This window comes from Culex quinquefasciatus, chromosome 2, assembly GCF_015732765.1.
Source record: "Culex quinquefasciatus strain JHB chromosome 2, VPISU_Cqui_1.0_pri_paternal, whole genome shotgun sequence".
Classification (NCBI taxonomy): domain Eukaryota; kingdom Metazoa; phylum Arthropoda; class Insecta; order Diptera; family Culicidae; genus Culex; species Culex quinquefasciatus.
In genome coordinates, this window is record NC_051862.1 from 107,277,618 (window position 1) to 107,294,708 (window position 17,091).

Genomic DNA, 17,091 nt, shown 5'->3' on the forward strand with positions numbered 1-17,091 from the left:
CCATACAAACTTTAAGCGATTGGAGGGAGGGGTTCCCGTGGTCAGAATGAGCTCAAATTTGGAATTTAGCCTAGTGATGGGTCAATCTTTGATTTCAGGGGGTAGCCCCAAAAAAGTCCGGATTTGGACCACCCTAATACTTATCCATCTAATCCAGGTCTTTAAGCGAAGATGGCGTTCGAATGATGAACGCCCGAAATGTCAAAATCGCGCAGTAGCACCAACATTAGAAAAAATATATGGCTGTCATGCCATGGCACACTTGTTCCGTAATGTTGGTACCACTGCGTGATTTTGACATTTCGGGCGTTCACCATTCGAACGCCATCTTCGCTTAAAAACCTCGATACAATGCTGAAAGAACAGTACACTCAGCCAAAAAATGTTATATCAGCCATAAGGATGCCATATAGATTTTTTCCATAAGCAAACCTTATAAATTTTATTGGATCGTTGAATGAATTATTTTCCATAAGCAAATCTTATAAATTTTATGTATGAGCGATTTTTGCTTTCATAAGAAAAACTTATGAACATTAAATATGATAAACACACAGTTTTTGGTTTTTATACAGTTATCTTATAAATGTGATATTTGTGTTGTTGTTTAAATTAAAACTTAATTAATGATTGAACATAAATATATTAGTTTATTTCACAAAAGTTACATTATTTAATAAGTCATTGGTAGAAAAAGTAGCATTTTGATAATTTCGCTGGAAGTCAACGCGATCCTTCAGCTTTCTGAACAAGTTCACCTTGGTCATGCTAGTGTTCGACATTCCGCTATGAATCTTCTTGATCGTTTGCTTTTGCTGATCCAGGGCTTCACACAGGTCATTCAGCACCGCCGAGTACAGCACGGCGTATTCCTCTACGGCGTTCGAATGGATTTCGATCGGCTCCAGCGGCTGCCTGCCAGCCTCGGCCAGGGTCAACTGGAACTTCTTTTGCTCCTAATCGATAAGCATCGTGATGAAGGTACCCGGTTTCCAGCACAACTTGTTCGCCCGGTCCGGCCAATTTACGTGTTGATGTGGCGCGGCATGTTGACGAGATGACCACGTCGATGTCGTCAATGTCAATACCGCAACCCACAGCGTCCGTACGGATGATGCTGGAAGAGGAAGTTGCTTACATATTTCATATAAAAAAGTATGAGCATGAGCATGAGCATGAGAGATCACCCATGGTTGCCCCTCCGTTGCTGAACAGAACCGTAATATCCTTTCAGCACTACTGATTATAGGCTTCGACGATCTAGTGGTGTTTCCCTTATTAACAGCATGTATGAATGCGCTGAAAAGATAAAACACCATGATTGCTAAAGCTAGATCAGTTGCGAATAGGTAACAGTCATTGGCCACCAACGGCGCCCGCCATGTCAGTTTGTAGACCTCGATTTTAAGGGACGGGAATGTTAGTTAGCGCAGGTTGCTACTAGGGCAGCTGATTTACTCTGTGCTTACACCCCACGAGCGCCAGGAACCTGAAAACTTGTTAGTAGGATAGGGTGTTTGGTCAGGATTCATCATAGAAGATGATGATGCGACCCAAAATCATAGTGTTTGTTGAAAGATGTTATATATTATTCTCAAGGCAAACAATCGGATCCCACATTGACTGGGCAGCCCGCCGGTGGTTCGCTGGCGGACCGCCAAACCGCTCTGGCGATCCACCAGCGTTTGATTTGGCGGACCACGGGCGACCCGCTGGCGGATAAAATTTGCAACAATTTGGCGCACGATCAGTTTTTTTTATCGTGACGTTGGTCCGCCAGCGACTCGCCCCGGGGTCGCCCAGGTTTGCCTTGAAATGTTTCACCCGCCGTTCATCCGCCCCACATACGCCGTTTTGTATGGTTCAACCGCCCCTATAGGATGGTCCGCCAGCGGGTCGCCCTCGATACACCTCCCATAGAAAGTTCAACCGCCTAAAAGCCCCAACCGCCTTGGCTCGCCCTTGATGCGCCTCTCATATACGGTTCCGCCGCCCCTGTAGGTTAGTTCGCCAGCGGGTCGCCCTTGATACGCCCCCATATAAAGTTCATCCGCCCAAAAGCCCCAACCGCCTTGGCTCGCCCTTGATGCGCCTTTCATATACGGTTCAGCCGCCCCTGTAGGTTGGTTCGCCAGCGGATCGCCCCGATCCGCCCCTATATAAAGTTCATCCGCCCAAAACGCCCCAACCGCCTTGGCTCGCCCTTGATGCGCCTTTCATATACGGTTCAGCCGCCCCTGTAGGTTGGTTCGCCAGCGGATCGCCCCGATCCGCCCCCTATATAAAGTTCATCCGCCCAAAACGCCCCAACCGCCTTGGCTCGCCCTTGATGCGCCTTTCATATACGGTTCAGCCGCCCCTGTAGGTTGGTTCGCCAGCGGGTCGCCCTTGATACGCCCCCCATATAAAGTTCATCCGCCCAAAAAGCCCCAACCGCTTTGGCCCGCCCTCGATTCGCCTTTCATACATATTTCATCCGCCCAAGCAGAATACCCGTTCAGGTTCCTTCAGGATTCTGATAGTGTTTTTTCAAGTTCGTCTGAATCTGAAAAAAAAAACACAAAGTGCCTTATATAGAAATGCAGATCTTTGTAGATTCATGTGTGCTGAAATTTAGAAATAAAACAAAAATATGAAAAAAAACATAATTTTCAACATAATTTTGTTCTCAATAAATCTTACGTGCGTTGTTAGTTCACTGAGGTGAAATGATGAAAAAATAAAGAAACAAAATAATATATTGATAAGCAAACTTGTTGCGAAGATTTTCCATTTCCTGCAAATAAAAACAATTCTTTAACTAATTCTTAAAAACTAAATTATTTAAAATGTTCATGTATTATTGGTAATTACATATAAACAGGCAACGCATTGAATGTTAACAATTCATACTCTAATCTAATCAAACACAAGCGCAGCTAATCCGAAGAAAGTATCCTAGTAGATTACACCCCATGTTCTTACTTTGTTGACAGGTAGAGCAGTGGGCAAGAGTAAGGCATTTTCTGTGACGGGTACTTTTTTCTGGCAGTTGATTGGGTTTGACGCAAGCAGATGAACTGAGCTCACTGTGTGTTTACTCTCGCTAAAGAACAGTCGAAATAAAACTTATTTTCCGTCCTATCTACAACAATCCTGGTTTTTTTCACTGTTCTGGCTGTGGTGGCCAAGAGGTTATGGGCCCAGGCGACAGGAAGTTGTAGAAGAAGGAGGATTTAGTGTGGAGCTTGGTGACGAAGGAAATTGCTGGAAGTTTACGAAGGAAGTTGCCGGAAGGATGGAAGGTGCGAAATTCGGGTTCACGAGGTTGAGTTACGACAATTATGAAACCTGGAAGCGGCGCGCGAGACAGTTTTGACGCGGGAGGGACTCTGGAGCTATGTTGTCGGCGATGCGAAGGCAGAGGTGAAGAAATCTCCCGAGTGGGCGGCCAAAGACGATCTGGCACTGCAAACCATCGGCTACCTGGTGGATGATGCGCTGCAGAGGGAGATTGAGGAAGCTGCTACGGCGAAGGAAGCTTGGGAAATGCTGCGGAAATACTTTGTGAAGGATTCTTCGGTCGGGAAGGTGGCGCTGATCAAACGGCTTTCGAAGATGGAGCTAGCTGAAGGAGGTGACGTTCGGGAGTTTTGCTGAACATGGAGGAGCTTTTCGAGAAAATGGGTAACGTTGGCATTCGAATGGACGAGGATCTCAAGGCTTGTTTTGTCTTGGCAAATTTGCCCGATTCGTTCGACAGCACCGTGTCGTCGATTCATGGTCGGATGGAAGTTCTTTCGATGATGTTTGTAAAGACGAAGCTTATGGAGGAGTACGACCGCCGGAAGAACAAAATCGAGACGGAGTCGGAGAAGGCCATGGTAGTTCGAAGTGCTGCGAAGGACAAGCGGTACACTGGACCGAGCCGGCTGTGTTACGCGTGTAGCAGTCCCGACCACCTGATGCGAATTTTTTTGAATTAAATATGTCTTTATTGAACATTCTTATAATAATTACATTTCTTTTACATGATAAGTGGTATGGCCTAATGCTCTTCATCTTTGTTGTATTTTTCGTTTTATTATTAACTGATCACATTTATTTATTTGCTTCAAATTGTTTTACATTATTGCATTGAATTGAATACATTTGGGTAAAAAGAAAAAATCACTTTAACAACTAATCCTAACCTAAAACTAAAAAAATAAATCCATTGAAATATTCAAAATCACTAGAACGAGTAAACTACGAACTGTATTTTAAGATGAATGCTCCAAGAGTTCTTACTTGTTCCTGGCGAGTTTTGCACCCACGCAGAGTTGTTGTCATCTCGATGAAAATGTTCAGAAGTTCTTGTGGTGAAAACAGGTCACTACTGCCTTCACCCGTTGATGTTGGTTGGTTTTCCCTCGGTTGCTGACTGAAGCCTGGAGGTGTTGTATGCTCTGCAACTCTTTGCCGCTGATTCAACGGCAATGGCTGCAGATTTGGAACCACTCGAACAGATCCCGCTCCAGGTGACGCCAAAGCAGGAAAATCCACGTCCGTGAAAGTTGGTGGTGTTCTGCGACGATTTGGTTGGTGCCTCGTCGTCGCTTGCTGCCGAATTTTTACAAACTCAGCACGTTTTGGGCAGCTTCGATTCTTGGTAGAATGGTCGCCGCCGCAATTGAAGCATTTCGCTTCGATGTTCTCGTTGATTGTTTCGCAAGCTTGAGTTTTGTGCTCACCTCCGCAGGTTGCACAACGACTCTTGATGAAACAGTTCCTTCCACCATGCCCAAACTGCAAACAGTTCGAACACTGTGTCACGTCACGGTGCACTGGACGATAACGTTCCCAGGTCACGATGATGTTGAAAATTGCCCGAACTGCTTTCAGCTCAGAAGGCGTTGTCGATCCTTTCTCGAGATGAACCAGGTACAGTTGATCACGATACTTGATGTCCTTGTTGTGTCTCGTCATCTTGAAGACTTCGATCACGTTCAACTTAAGAGTTTTGAGCTCTTCTTTCAGCACATTCACATCCATGTCGTACAGGCCACGGAGGACCTGTTTCATGGGGCGTTTACCTGGATCGTCATGGCTGTAGTATTCAATCTTTGTGTTGTTCAGGAAATCCCGAACGTAGTTGTAATCCTTTCTGGTAGGTAGCAGAATTTTGAGTCCATCAGCACACAAGCGAATGGAAGCTCGTAAAGCACCAGATTTGATAAACCCGGTCAGCCACTTTCGCACCGAATCCGATGACGATGTTTTCACAAAAATGGGTGGCAACTTTTCCCGTCGTTCAAATTCTTCCTTTTCGCTCACGTCCACAGGAGGGTAGCGAACTGATTTCCAGACAATTTTTGAGCGTCCTTGCTCAAACTGCCTGGCTTTGCAGGTAGCGCTTCGGCATTCTTTAGCTTCTTCAAATCTGCCGATCCTGCTGGTGAGGACCGCCTCTTTTTCTTGCCCTGAGGCATTTTTGCACTTTTTAAGCACTTTTCAGGAGCTAAAATCCAGGAGTACCTCACTGAATGATGGTCCACAAAGGAATGACCACCACCTGATGCGAGATTGTGACTTGCTGAAGAAAGTACGAGCTGAAGACGAACGATCGAAGTCTGGCGGGAAGCAGAACAGAGCATTGTCTGCTACTGTGGAGGAGGAGAGTGGATCTTTTTCAGGAGAGATATGCTTGGCGGCGATACAGGAGGAGACAACGGAGGATTGGTATCTGGATTCAGGAGCTTCTGTGCATATGACTGGTCGTGGAGATCTTTTGGATCAAGCTAAACTAACACCGATTACATGCGTAAAGTTTGCGGACGGCCAAGTGTTGCAGTCAGCTGGCAAAGGAGAGGTCAATCTACGCACACGGAATGGCAATGGCTACGCAAGAGGAGTTAAGCTGGTGGATGTGAAGTATGTTCCCGGACTTACGGTGAATCTAGTGTCAGTGTCCGCGATTGTAGCTAAAGGATTTGAAGTTGTTTTCCGAAAGAACGATTGTTGCGTAGTGAAAGATGGTAAAGTGATGTTAGTAGCAGAGAATGTGGGGAAATTGTACAAGCTCAATTGAGTAAAGCCTTAGAGGTTAGGTTGCTGTACTCTTGTGGAGGAGTGTTGACAGGTAGAGCAGTGGGCAAGAGTAAGGCATTTTCTGTGACGGGTACTTTTTTCTGGCAGTTGATTGGGTTTGACGCAAGCAGATGAACTGAGCTCACTGTGTGTTTACTCTCGCTAAAGAACAGTCGAAATAAAACTTATTTTCCGTCCTATCTACAACAATCCTGGTTTTTCACTGTTCCGGCTGTGGTGGCCAAGATACTTGTCATTCAATTTGATCATATATTGTATGGAGAAATGGTAGATATGAATATTAAAAATAAATCTTACAGTGGAAAGATAAATACAAAAAGCAGTAATTTTAAAGATGATTCCGGGAAGCTGCAAAACAAACAACTATAATTAAAAAGACAAATGCTCCAGATGGTCCCATTGCTGAAAGAAAAGGAATAGGATAAGGAAAGATATAAACATTTAAATAAATCATCTAGTGAATAGATAAATGTAGGCATTAAAATTGAAGAAGATTTCCGGAAGCTGGAAGAAAGATAATTATATTTTAAAGTAAAATTCTTCAGATGGTTCCATTGCTATTTCAGTAACTGTCGTTAGTTCATGAAATTTGATAATATATGGTATGGAGGAATGGTAGAAAAAAGGACAAGGAATAGGAATGATATAAACATTCAAATAAATCAAATGAAGAATAGATAAATACATATAAGCAGTTCATTTATAAATGATCCAGGAAGCTGTAAAAAAAATTAAACACAATTTTAAATGATATTGTTGCCGCTGAACTGATAATTGAAAATAATTGAAATTACTTCTTACCCACGTCCTGCATCATGCACACCTAAAAAACGTCAAGCAAAAGAAAGACAAAAATCGCTGCTGCACCACTAATTGCTTCCACTGCTGGCACTGAACCCGCAACTTTTGGAGTGTTAACATTCACACAAAAACACATTAACATTAATTGAGTAAACATTGGCACAAAATCCGCTTTGTAAATGCCACCTCGATACCCTTCAAGAGGTTTCCCTGGGAAAGATATACTTTTACCAAAATGTACACCAAATTTCCATACAAACATACAAAAAGAACAAATCAAATCATAACAACAATGAAACATATCAAATTCTAAGTATTCCAAATGATTGCACATCTGCCAACAATATTTATAAGGGTGTCACATAAATTACACCAACAATAACGATTCTTGCAAAACAACCTTCAATCACTATTTCAAACGCACTTTCAACTGTTTGTTTACATAAGTAAACAATCTAAACAACACAACACTTCTCCCAACACAAACTTAACCACGAAAATCAGCAGCCGCCGATTAAATAACAACACCCACCGAAGCTCGTTGGAAACTGACTGAAATGTCAAATTCGAGATAAATTCCTTCAGATGCAAACCGCCACGGCAATCAGCCTTTGGCTCGCCGCGGAGATTGAGGGGCGAACGATATTGAAACATTTCAGCGATCAGTTTGAACCGCCCAGGCGATGCGCCCATGGCACGCCAAGGCGGATGGAGGGCGGACGAAATTGAAAAATTTCAAATGTCAAATTTCAACCGCCCAGGCGGCTCGCCCTCGGCCCGCCAGGGCGGTTCTAGGGCGGACCACACGATCAGTAACGGCCGCCGATGCGTAACGTCCGCACTGAGTAAATGTGGGATGCTGCGGATGAGACATTTCCCGTTTATTGGTTGTTAAATTTAAAATGAAATGGTCTAGTCTTTGACAGCCGGCTGTGGAAAGATAGAACCAACATCATTTGTAATTAAAGAATGAAGGATTAAACAATGTAACTTTTAACTTGAGATGATTTTACGAGTTTTAAATGATTGATGTTTAGTGAGGTACTGATTAACGGTGCGAACGACCAGTTTCGATGTGTATCGAGCTGAAATGGTATGATAGGGTGTTGATAGGGTCAAATCAAACTGGCTAGCTGTCATCGGGACAGCCAAAGCCAGCCGCACCTTCACACGCACACACGCACGCCAAAAAAACGAAAAACACACCGACGGCGGACGCGAAAATTCTACGACCCTACGGAAAGGAATCGCAAATCTGACTGGCTCAACTGTCATCGAGACAGCCAAAGCCAGCCGCACCTTCACACGCACACGCGCACGCCAAAAAAATGAATAACACACCGACGGCGGACGCGAAAATTCTACGACCCTACGGAAAGGAATCGCAAATCTGACTGGCTCAACTGTCATCGAGACAGCCAAAGCCAGCCGCACCTTCACACGCACACACGCACGCCAAAAAAACGAAAAACACACCGACGGCGGACGCGAAAATTCTACGACCCTACGGAAAGGAATCGCAAATCTGACTGGCTCAACTGTCATCGAGACAGCCAAAGCCAACCGCACCTTCACACGCACACGCGCACGCCAAAAAAACGAAAAACACACCGACGGCGGACGCGAAAATTCTACGATCCTACGGAAAGGAATCGCAAATCTGACTGGCTCTACTGTCATCGAGACAGCCAAAGCCAGCCGCACCTTCACACGCACACACGCACGCCAAAAAAACGAAAAACACACCAACGGCGGACGCGAAAATTCTACGACCCTACGGAAAGGAATCGCAAATCTGACTGGCTCAACTGTCATCGAGACAGCCAAAGCCAACCGCACCTTCACACGCACACGCGCACGCCAAAAAAACGAAAAACACACCGACGGCGGACGCGAAAATTCTACGACCCTACGGAAAGGATTCGCAAATCTGACTGGCTCAACTGTCATTGAGACAGCCAAAGCCAGCCGCACCTTCACACGCACACACGCACGCCAAAAAAACGAAAAACACACCGACGGCGGACGCGAAAATTCTACGACCCTACGGAAAGGAATCGCAAATCTGACTGGCTCAACTGTCATCGAGACAGCCAAAGCCAGCCGCACCTTCACACGCACACGCGCACGCCAAAAAAATGAATCATATTTCATATTAAAAAGTATCTCAAAAAAACTCACCCATTAACCTTTCTCAACGCGAACCGACTCAGCACGAACATCCTTGAACGACGAGGACCACTCCTCGATGACCAGCACGGTGCCTCGATGACCAGCACGGAGCCTTCGATCGAATTGTCCCTGCTTAGCCCATGTTGTTCGATTGGCGTCGATTCCTGGAAGTCCTTGCCTTTGTCCAGGTACGCCTGGTCTCTGCAGCAGGGAAAACATTTACTTATCCTGTTAAGCAAAGCAAAGCAAATTAATAGCAAAGCAAAACGTAAAAACTCAAAATTTAGTTAAAAACCTGCAATCTGCTGAAGGCCGCTTCTCCACTTGATTAATGTTGCCCGCCATACTAATTTCTGGTTCATAAGGTTGGCCATATGATATTTTCACATAAATAATTTTAATGAATGCCATTGTAGTGTTTTTTGGTCGCATTTTCTTTTTAATTTTTAATTTTCAGAAACCGTTCAAAATACATCCGTTCGTTCTATGCTCAAACACCAGACTGCCTCGTTCAACACGAACGCTTACAACCCGATTTCTCTTTTCTCTCACACACGCTCGCTAGTTTCTGCTGTCTTCTCACTCATTTTCTCTTTTTATGGCGTTCTGATCAAATTAACCCTCGCTTTACCATTTATTTATTTTATTGTTTAAAAGAAGATTATTCATTTCACATATTTTATTTTATTATTATTTATATTTGCCCTGTCCATTCCCTACATCCTCTCCTACCTCTACTCTCTATATTTTAATGCTATGTGATATCACTTGAAGCATTTATACAAAAAGGTTACTATTTGAATTAGCATAGTGTAACCATTTATATTATTTAATAAAAAAAATTACAAGTACAATCAGCTAAGAAAGTTGCAGTTTTCTTTATTTGCATAGTTGGAGACACAATCTAAAAAAAAAAATTTAAACTTTGTTGTAAAACATCTTGTTGACAAGTCTTTAGAATTGTCCTGTACAGTTTTCTTTTTTTGTGGAAGTGAACGAAAAATGATATCGATTATTCCTGGGAAAATTAGCGTAGTGGCTTATGCAATTAATCCATTCTTTTTAGCAAAAATATACATTGTAATCCGAAATATTCACTAATTTAATTTTTTATCACGGTTCCATATCATGTACCTTGGGTCCACGGCGCCCTTGGCGAAGCATCAATTTGGCGCCCCTCCAAATTTTTCATCATTTTGATATGTTTACTTGAATTTTCAGCGGAGTTTTAATAATATAATTGTAATTGATGAAATAAATATAACAGCTAAAAAATCCAACCACAGTTTAATTCTTTGGAGAATATTCAAATTAATGTTTTATTATTTTTAAACCATTTCAATCGTTTAAAGGATATACTATTGGTTTCCAATACAGATAGTAACGAAAAGTTGCTTTAGGATTAATGTTGACTGAAAAAAGGCAGAGTGTTGTTTAATCTTTTAAGCAGAATTTGATCTGACCTAGCTTAAATTTCATGGTATCAGCAAACAATTTTCCTGAATCCCTGAAAAAATAGTTCAACTGATTAGAAAATGGATTCCTTTTGAAACTTGTTTTTGGGCGGATTCCTTTTGAAACTATTTTTTTCAATTTTTTTTTTGAAAACAATATTTCTCTTCTCTATGACTATGTTTTTTGATTGATGTAAAATTCCTAAAAAAAATTTTTTTTTTAAATTCATAGCTTCAAACAAAGGCAATTAGATTTTACCTTTTTAACACATTGATTTTTTTTGTGTTTATTTTTAGACATCTAAAGTTTCTTAAAATCTATATATATATAAAATTTCGACGGTTTTGTTCGAACGCGAATCAGTTCAATACGGAAAGTCGGATCGGAGCGCTCTTTGCAACGTTGGGTTCGTATAAGCCCAAGGAAGGTTCTTACGCTAAAGAGTGACAACTTTGGCCACTCCGGAACCGATTCCGGAAGATCTGCTAATTGTATGCGAAAAGTTGCGTAAAATCAAATTTTGATCACAGGAGGCTAAAAACGTCAAGAAGGGAAAAAAATGACAAGACGAAGTTTGTCGGGGTTAGCTTGTTTTGTATAAAACCATTACACTCAAAAAGAGGGTGACGAGCGGAATTCCCAAATTCAACTCTCGATTCCCGGGAAATTGAAAATCTCGAGAATAGTCACCCTCTACACTCAAAGCTTTTAGAACCGTTTGTGTAAATGTGAAAATTTAGGCGAAATTACACTGGATAGCCCAACACATGGAAAAAAATGACAAGACGAAGTTTGTCGGGGTTAGCTTGTTTTGTATAAAACCATTACACTCAAAAAGGGTGACGAGCGGGAATTCCCAAATTCAACTCTCGATTCCCGGGAAATTGAAAATCTCGAGAATAGTCACCCTCTACACTCAAAGCTTTTAGAACCGTTTGTGTAAATGTGAAAATTTAGGCGAAATTACACTGGATAGCCCAACACATGGAATCGATGAAATAAAGAAAAAAATGTATGTGAAAGATAAGCAACTTTATCCATTCCATTAAAACTTAACAAAACAAAAAATTTCAAGGAAAATGTTACAAACATTCTTCAAATTATTGTCCCTAGTAGCAAAATTAAGTGGAACTTTTCCCAAAAAATATTGCTTTTTTTCGGAGTTGGAATTTTGCTTTGGTTTAAATTCAAATGGGTAATGGTGTTTCTGCAAATCAAAATTTTCAAGAAATTGTATAATATTTTACTTTTACGACTAAAAAGTTGGTGGGCATGCCAATCCAAGTAACTTTGTCGAGCAATTGAATACAAGCAGCATAGCAAACCAGTTTTTTAATATACCAATTCAGGAATATAATATATTTAGAGCAATTTATGTGCTCTTAAAAAACCAACATTTTTTTGTTGAAAAAAAATATTTTGCTAGAAATTTAACAAAAGTCAAAAGTCAAAAGTCAAATCAAGGGGACTACTCCAAATCAAAATATGAATTCTTCTTCCTCCCAGGGAGATCGACATTTCAGCTACCTCTCGAGGAATCTACCCTCTCGGGGAACTACTGCTCCTCCCAGGGAGATTGACATTTTCAATTTCCTCTTCCTCTCGGGGACTACTACTCCTCTCAGGGGACTTTTCACTATCTGCCCTCTCTGGGGACTACTATTCCTCTCAGGGTGATCGACTTTTCAGTTTCCTCTCAAGGAATCTGCCCTCTCGGGGGATTTCTACTCCTCCCAGGGAGATCGACATGTTCAATTTCCTCTCAAGGAATCTTCCCTCTCGAGGGACTACTACTCCTCCCAGGGAGATCGACATTTTGAATTTCCTCTCAAGGAATCTAACCTCTCGGGGACTACTACTCCTCTCAGGGAGATCGACTTTTCAGTTTCCCCTCAAGGAATCTGTCCTCTCGGGGAACTACTACTCCTCCCAGGGAGATCGAGACAATCCAAAAAAAAACTTGAACTTCCTCTCAGGGAAAATGACAGTTTCACCTCCAAAATCGACGAAACATCCTACTCCGTATCTATTTTGCTCCTCTTGGTGAATTAAATCAATTCCTCTTGAGAAGGCTCAATAAAACAATCCACGGCACCAACACACGTACTCCTCCCTGGCCCTGGCATAAGTTACGACTTGTCCACTGGACGGCATTCCGGAAAACACAATCGACTCCAACAAAATGGCCGCCTTCACGCCAACAAACTGGATTATGCCGAACCGCACTGCACCAACACACGAGTTCCCCCAATCTTCGCGCTGGGACAAGTCACGACTTGATCACCGAACGGCACTCTGGAAAACCACAATCGACGCCAACAAAATGGCCGCCTCCAAGCCAACTAACCGGATTGAGCAAAATCTCATCTTTAACAAACATTAACTTTAACATAACTTATAACTTAAACAAACGCGTACAGTTCAACGTATGTACCGACATGCGCCACTGTAGTGTTTTTTGGTCGCATTTTCTTTTTAATTTTTAATTTTCAGAAACCGTTCAAAATACATCCGTTCGTTCTATGCTCAAACACCAGACTGCCTCGTTCAACACGAACGCTTACAACCCGATTTCTCTTTTCTCTCACACACGCTCGCTAGTTTCTGCTGTCTTCTCACTCATTTTCTCTTTTTATGGCGTTCTGATCAAATTAACCTTCGCTTTACCATTTATTTATATATTTTATTGTTTAAAAGAAGATTATTCATTTCACATATTTTATTTTATTATTATTTATATTTGCCCTGTCCATTCCCTACAGCCATAAGCCTACCATATAAATTGAATAAGATTTAGAAAAGTCATAATTTAAACTTATGGAATTCAAAAACGATTAACTTTTCACGGTTTATAAGGTACGCCATATGAATTTTAATAGATATTTTGGCTGAGTGTAATACTCGACCAAAAATTTAGGAATCAAAAGGTATGACGAATTTCTGTTTGACTTGAAAACGTTATTACAGAAATCGTAATTTGTTTTCGTGTTCCTGAGTAGTTAAAAATTTGCGTAATTATTTCAGCATTTTTCAAATGTAATTACATTTCTGCATTGCCAAATTGTTTCGATATTAGGTAACTTTACTACCCATTTATTGTGACAAATCAGACACACCTTATATATTCGAAGAACTTTGGTGCTCGTCTTGCTGGACGGTTGACAGCTTGAACTGACGTTTCATTGTGTTTGAAATTTTCACGCTTCAAACAAGTCGCTCTGTTTCTGCTGCTACTTTTTCATTTATAATCAGTTAATTTGCAAGTAAACGCAGAAAATTTGGTGAAAATGTGAAAAAAAGCTTGCTGCTCTTCCCGCTGGCCCTGCGGAAGGCTAATTTGGCTGAGATTTTACAAGTTAGCCATCTCCTAGTGGACTGAATCAACTGGCCCTCAATGTTCTCCGCCGTGAAATCATTTTGTTTCTTCGAAACAGGTACGAATAGTTGCTGCTGGTTGCTACAAAAGTGTTGAGTAACAAATTTTTAAACAAATTTGTTTCTGTTTTTTTCAGGTTCATCAATCAACTCGGGAGTGCGAGAGCTCGAGCCTCGTTGCCGAGCCATGGATGGCGCCGCGAAAGTTATAAATTCTTGAATGTTCCGCCCTGAAGGATGCCCAACACAGGAAAAGAAAATAATTTGGAAATAAATAATGCTGTGTGGAAACGCGTCTTGTTCTTATAATTTCTCGAAGGGAACCATTTTTGGGCATGGGCACATCTCACTCATACAGGCGCAAAAGCAAGCTACTCGCACTAATACATCAACAAACTATAAGATGAATGAGTTCACTAATACAAGAAAACAAAGTATACATGTGTTGGTGTAAAAGTGGTTGAAAAAGCTCGAATATTTCTTGCGGGTTTCCCTCTAGTAGATTGTGCGTGATTTCTCACCTGTCCGTGCATGGAAGCATTTCCCACTTCTTTTGACATTTTGACATTTTGACAATATGACATTTTGACATTTTGAAATTTTGACATTTTGGCATTTTGACTGTTCGACAATTTGTCAATTTCTCGGGTGAGTTTTCAAAAAGCCGTAAGAGCCACCGTGACCTCTTACACTATCATTATCACACTAAATGACTTTATTCAAAAAAACTTTTACATTACAACAATCACTTCCCTAATGAACACAGTGTGTTCCTTGAAAGGGTTGTGATTAAAACTGGTAAAACTAGCAGATATTTAGAAGAAATTCAAGACATACAATCAAGTTACTAATTACTACACTGACATTTTCTAACGTACAATGTAACTCTCTAAATGGCTACGAATGTGACTCACTAGCAAGCTCACTAGCTTCCTTTTGAACTCACTCAGGGTTTGCGACTGTTTTAAATCTTCCGGCAAATTGTTATAGATATGAGGACCTCTCGTTAAGAATTCTTTCCTACCGGTTTCCGTCCTGAAGTCAGACTGTCGTAGGTGATGCGCTGTTCTGATAGGATACCGATGTTCAGCTGTCCTAAACTGTCAGTTGTGGTGAAGGTTTAAGTTTTTCACAGCCTTAAACATGACCGTAGCGATCCGTTGCGTGTACAGACCATTTATCGGGAGTATGTTGTGCTGCGGCATAGTATACAGCTCACGTGTTGGATGCAGGTAGTGTAATTTGTAGATTGATTTGATGCACCGATTTTGTTGGACTTGTAGTACTTTCAAATGTGTTTTGCAGCAGGTTCCCCAAGCGGCAATTGCATATTGATAACGGCTTTGGATGAACGCATGGTACATTTTTAGCAACACATGTTGTGGTACAGACTTAGACAACTTCCTCAGAACTCCACTGAGTGCAGAGCACTTTGTGGCAACCTTTTCAACGTGTTCACTCCAAGACAATCGGTTATCGATATGCACTCCAAGGTACTTAAAGGTGGCTACTTCCTCGATTCGTTCTCCTCGTACTGTTAGCTCCGGATATGTTGGCAATTTCCTTTTGGGAAAGCGAAACAGCATAAATTTTGTCTTACCGATGTTCAGGGCTAAAAGATTGTTTGTAAGGTAATCTTGGACCACCTCCATATCCTCTCGCATTTCTTCGACGACACGTGTAGGCGAAGCACTGGTGTAGGAGATTGCCGTATCAACAGCAAAGAGGCGGGGCATACCATGTAGCTTTAGGTTAGATAGATCGTTGACATACAGGAGAAACAGTAATGGACAAAAGACGCTGCCTTGGGGTACCCCACAACTGATCACACATTCGTCACTGAGCACGCCAGACACTACAACTTGTTGGGCACGTTCTTTCAGGAAGCTTGCCAACAGATAGTTAGGATGACCTCTTACTCCGTAACAATCAAGTTTTTCAGCAGCATTTCATGGTTGATAGTGTCGAATGCTTTGGACAGATCCAGAAAAACAGCACCGGCAGAGAGCTTGCGATTACTGATAACTGATTATAAATGAAAAAGTAGCAGCAGAAACAGAGCGACTTGTTTGAAGCGTGAAAATTTCAAACACAATGAAACGTCAGTTCAAGCTGTCAACCGTCCAGCAAGACGAGCACCAAAGTTCTTCGAATATATAAGGAGTGTCTGATTTGTCACAATAAATGGGTAGTAAAGTTACCTAATATCGAAACAATTTGGCAATGCAAAAATGTAATTACATTTGAAAAATGCTGAAATAATTACGCAAATTTTTAACTAATCAGGAACACGAAAACAAAATACGATTTCTGTAATAACGTTTTCAAGTCAAACAGAAATTCGTCATACCTTTTGATTCCTAAATTTTTGGTCGAGTATTACTGTTCTTTCAGCATTGTATTAGATGGATAAGTATTGTAATATGATGCCTAAAGTATATTGTAATGATTTTTAATAAAATGTGACAACTTTCAAAATTACCAAAAGATATCTGTGGTAGGTTTAGTAATGGGGTACGGGCAGCAAAATTGCCACTTGGTTCGCACTTGTTCACGCCAAATCCCCCTGGTGGTAGTTTGTAGTTTTGAAGAACTAAATTTAAACCAACAGATGGCACCACCGTGACGTAAACAGTTACCGTATCGGGCAGTAACTCTGGATTTTTAATATTTTATTTGTAAACACTTATTTTTTACCTTGATGTTAAAATAAATAAGAGATAATGAACAAACTTGTGATTATAATAACATTTTTAAATTTCTTTAGCCTACAATTTTTAAAACAACCATCCCGGTTTTTTTGTTACATTTTTTTAGAACCGATTTACAGTGCGCAACGGTAGGACTTGTTGTTGTTTATGTTTTGGCAATGTTTTGGTATGATGGTGGCATGTTTGTGTACCGTGTGCATGTTCAAACGACGTACCGAATCACGGACATCGTGAGGAACCACCAGAACTAGAAAACACCTGAAGAGGAGGCGACGCACATTATCTATCCAGCGGACGATCCATTGCCGGAGGATTACGCCCGTTCCACATTCCGCACATTACGCTTTCTACGCTGCACGTGGAGTAACTCCAACTGTTGACCATCACGCCGGATTTCGAGAGGGACGGAAAGCTTCACGGATTTCAGTTGAGGACGTCGATTCCGAGGTGATTTTTCATCACAAGTACTTCCTGCTGGAGTACAAGTACTGCCAGAACGACCACCTGG

The 17,091-nt window shown here is 41.6% G+C and overlaps 1 protein-coding gene and 1 long non-coding RNA gene across 2 annotated transcripts; one reads left to right on the forward strand and one right to left on the reverse strand.

The window, feature by feature from the left end:
* Nucleotides 1-720: 720 nt before the first annotated feature.
* LOC6042149 lies at nt 721-9,162 on the reverse strand. Its single transcript, XM_038258178.1, has 2 exons — nt 9,052-9,162; nt 721-1,117 (listed from the first exon to the last, which is right to left on the reverse strand). Exons 1-2 carry the CDS (start codon nt 9,090-9,092, stop codon nt 838-840), a joined length of 321 nt encoding a protein of 106 aa, XP_038114106.1. The 5' UTR covers nt 9,093-9,162; the 3' UTR covers nt 721-837.
* Nucleotides 9,163-13,654: 4,492 nt separating this feature from the next.
* LOC119767238 lies at nt 13,655-14,166 on the forward strand. The gene is made up of 2 exons (XR_005277409.1): nt 13,655-13,931; nt 14,010-14,166. It is a non-coding gene; the product is annotated as an uncharacterized LOC119767238 (long non-coding RNA).
* The last annotated feature ends 2,925 nt before the right edge of the window (nt 14,167-17,091 follow it).

Excerpts from the sequence above, each read along its gene's own strand:
- LOC6042149 (XM_038258178.1), bottom strand. The coding sequence starts at position 9,092 with ATGTTCGTGCTGAGTCGGTTCGCGTTGAGAAAGGTTAATGG. Across the intron at positions 1,118-9,051 it reads GCGTTGAGAAAGGTTAATGG|CATCATCCGTACGGACGCTG; the intron begins GTGAGTTTTTTT and ends TTCCTCTTCCAG.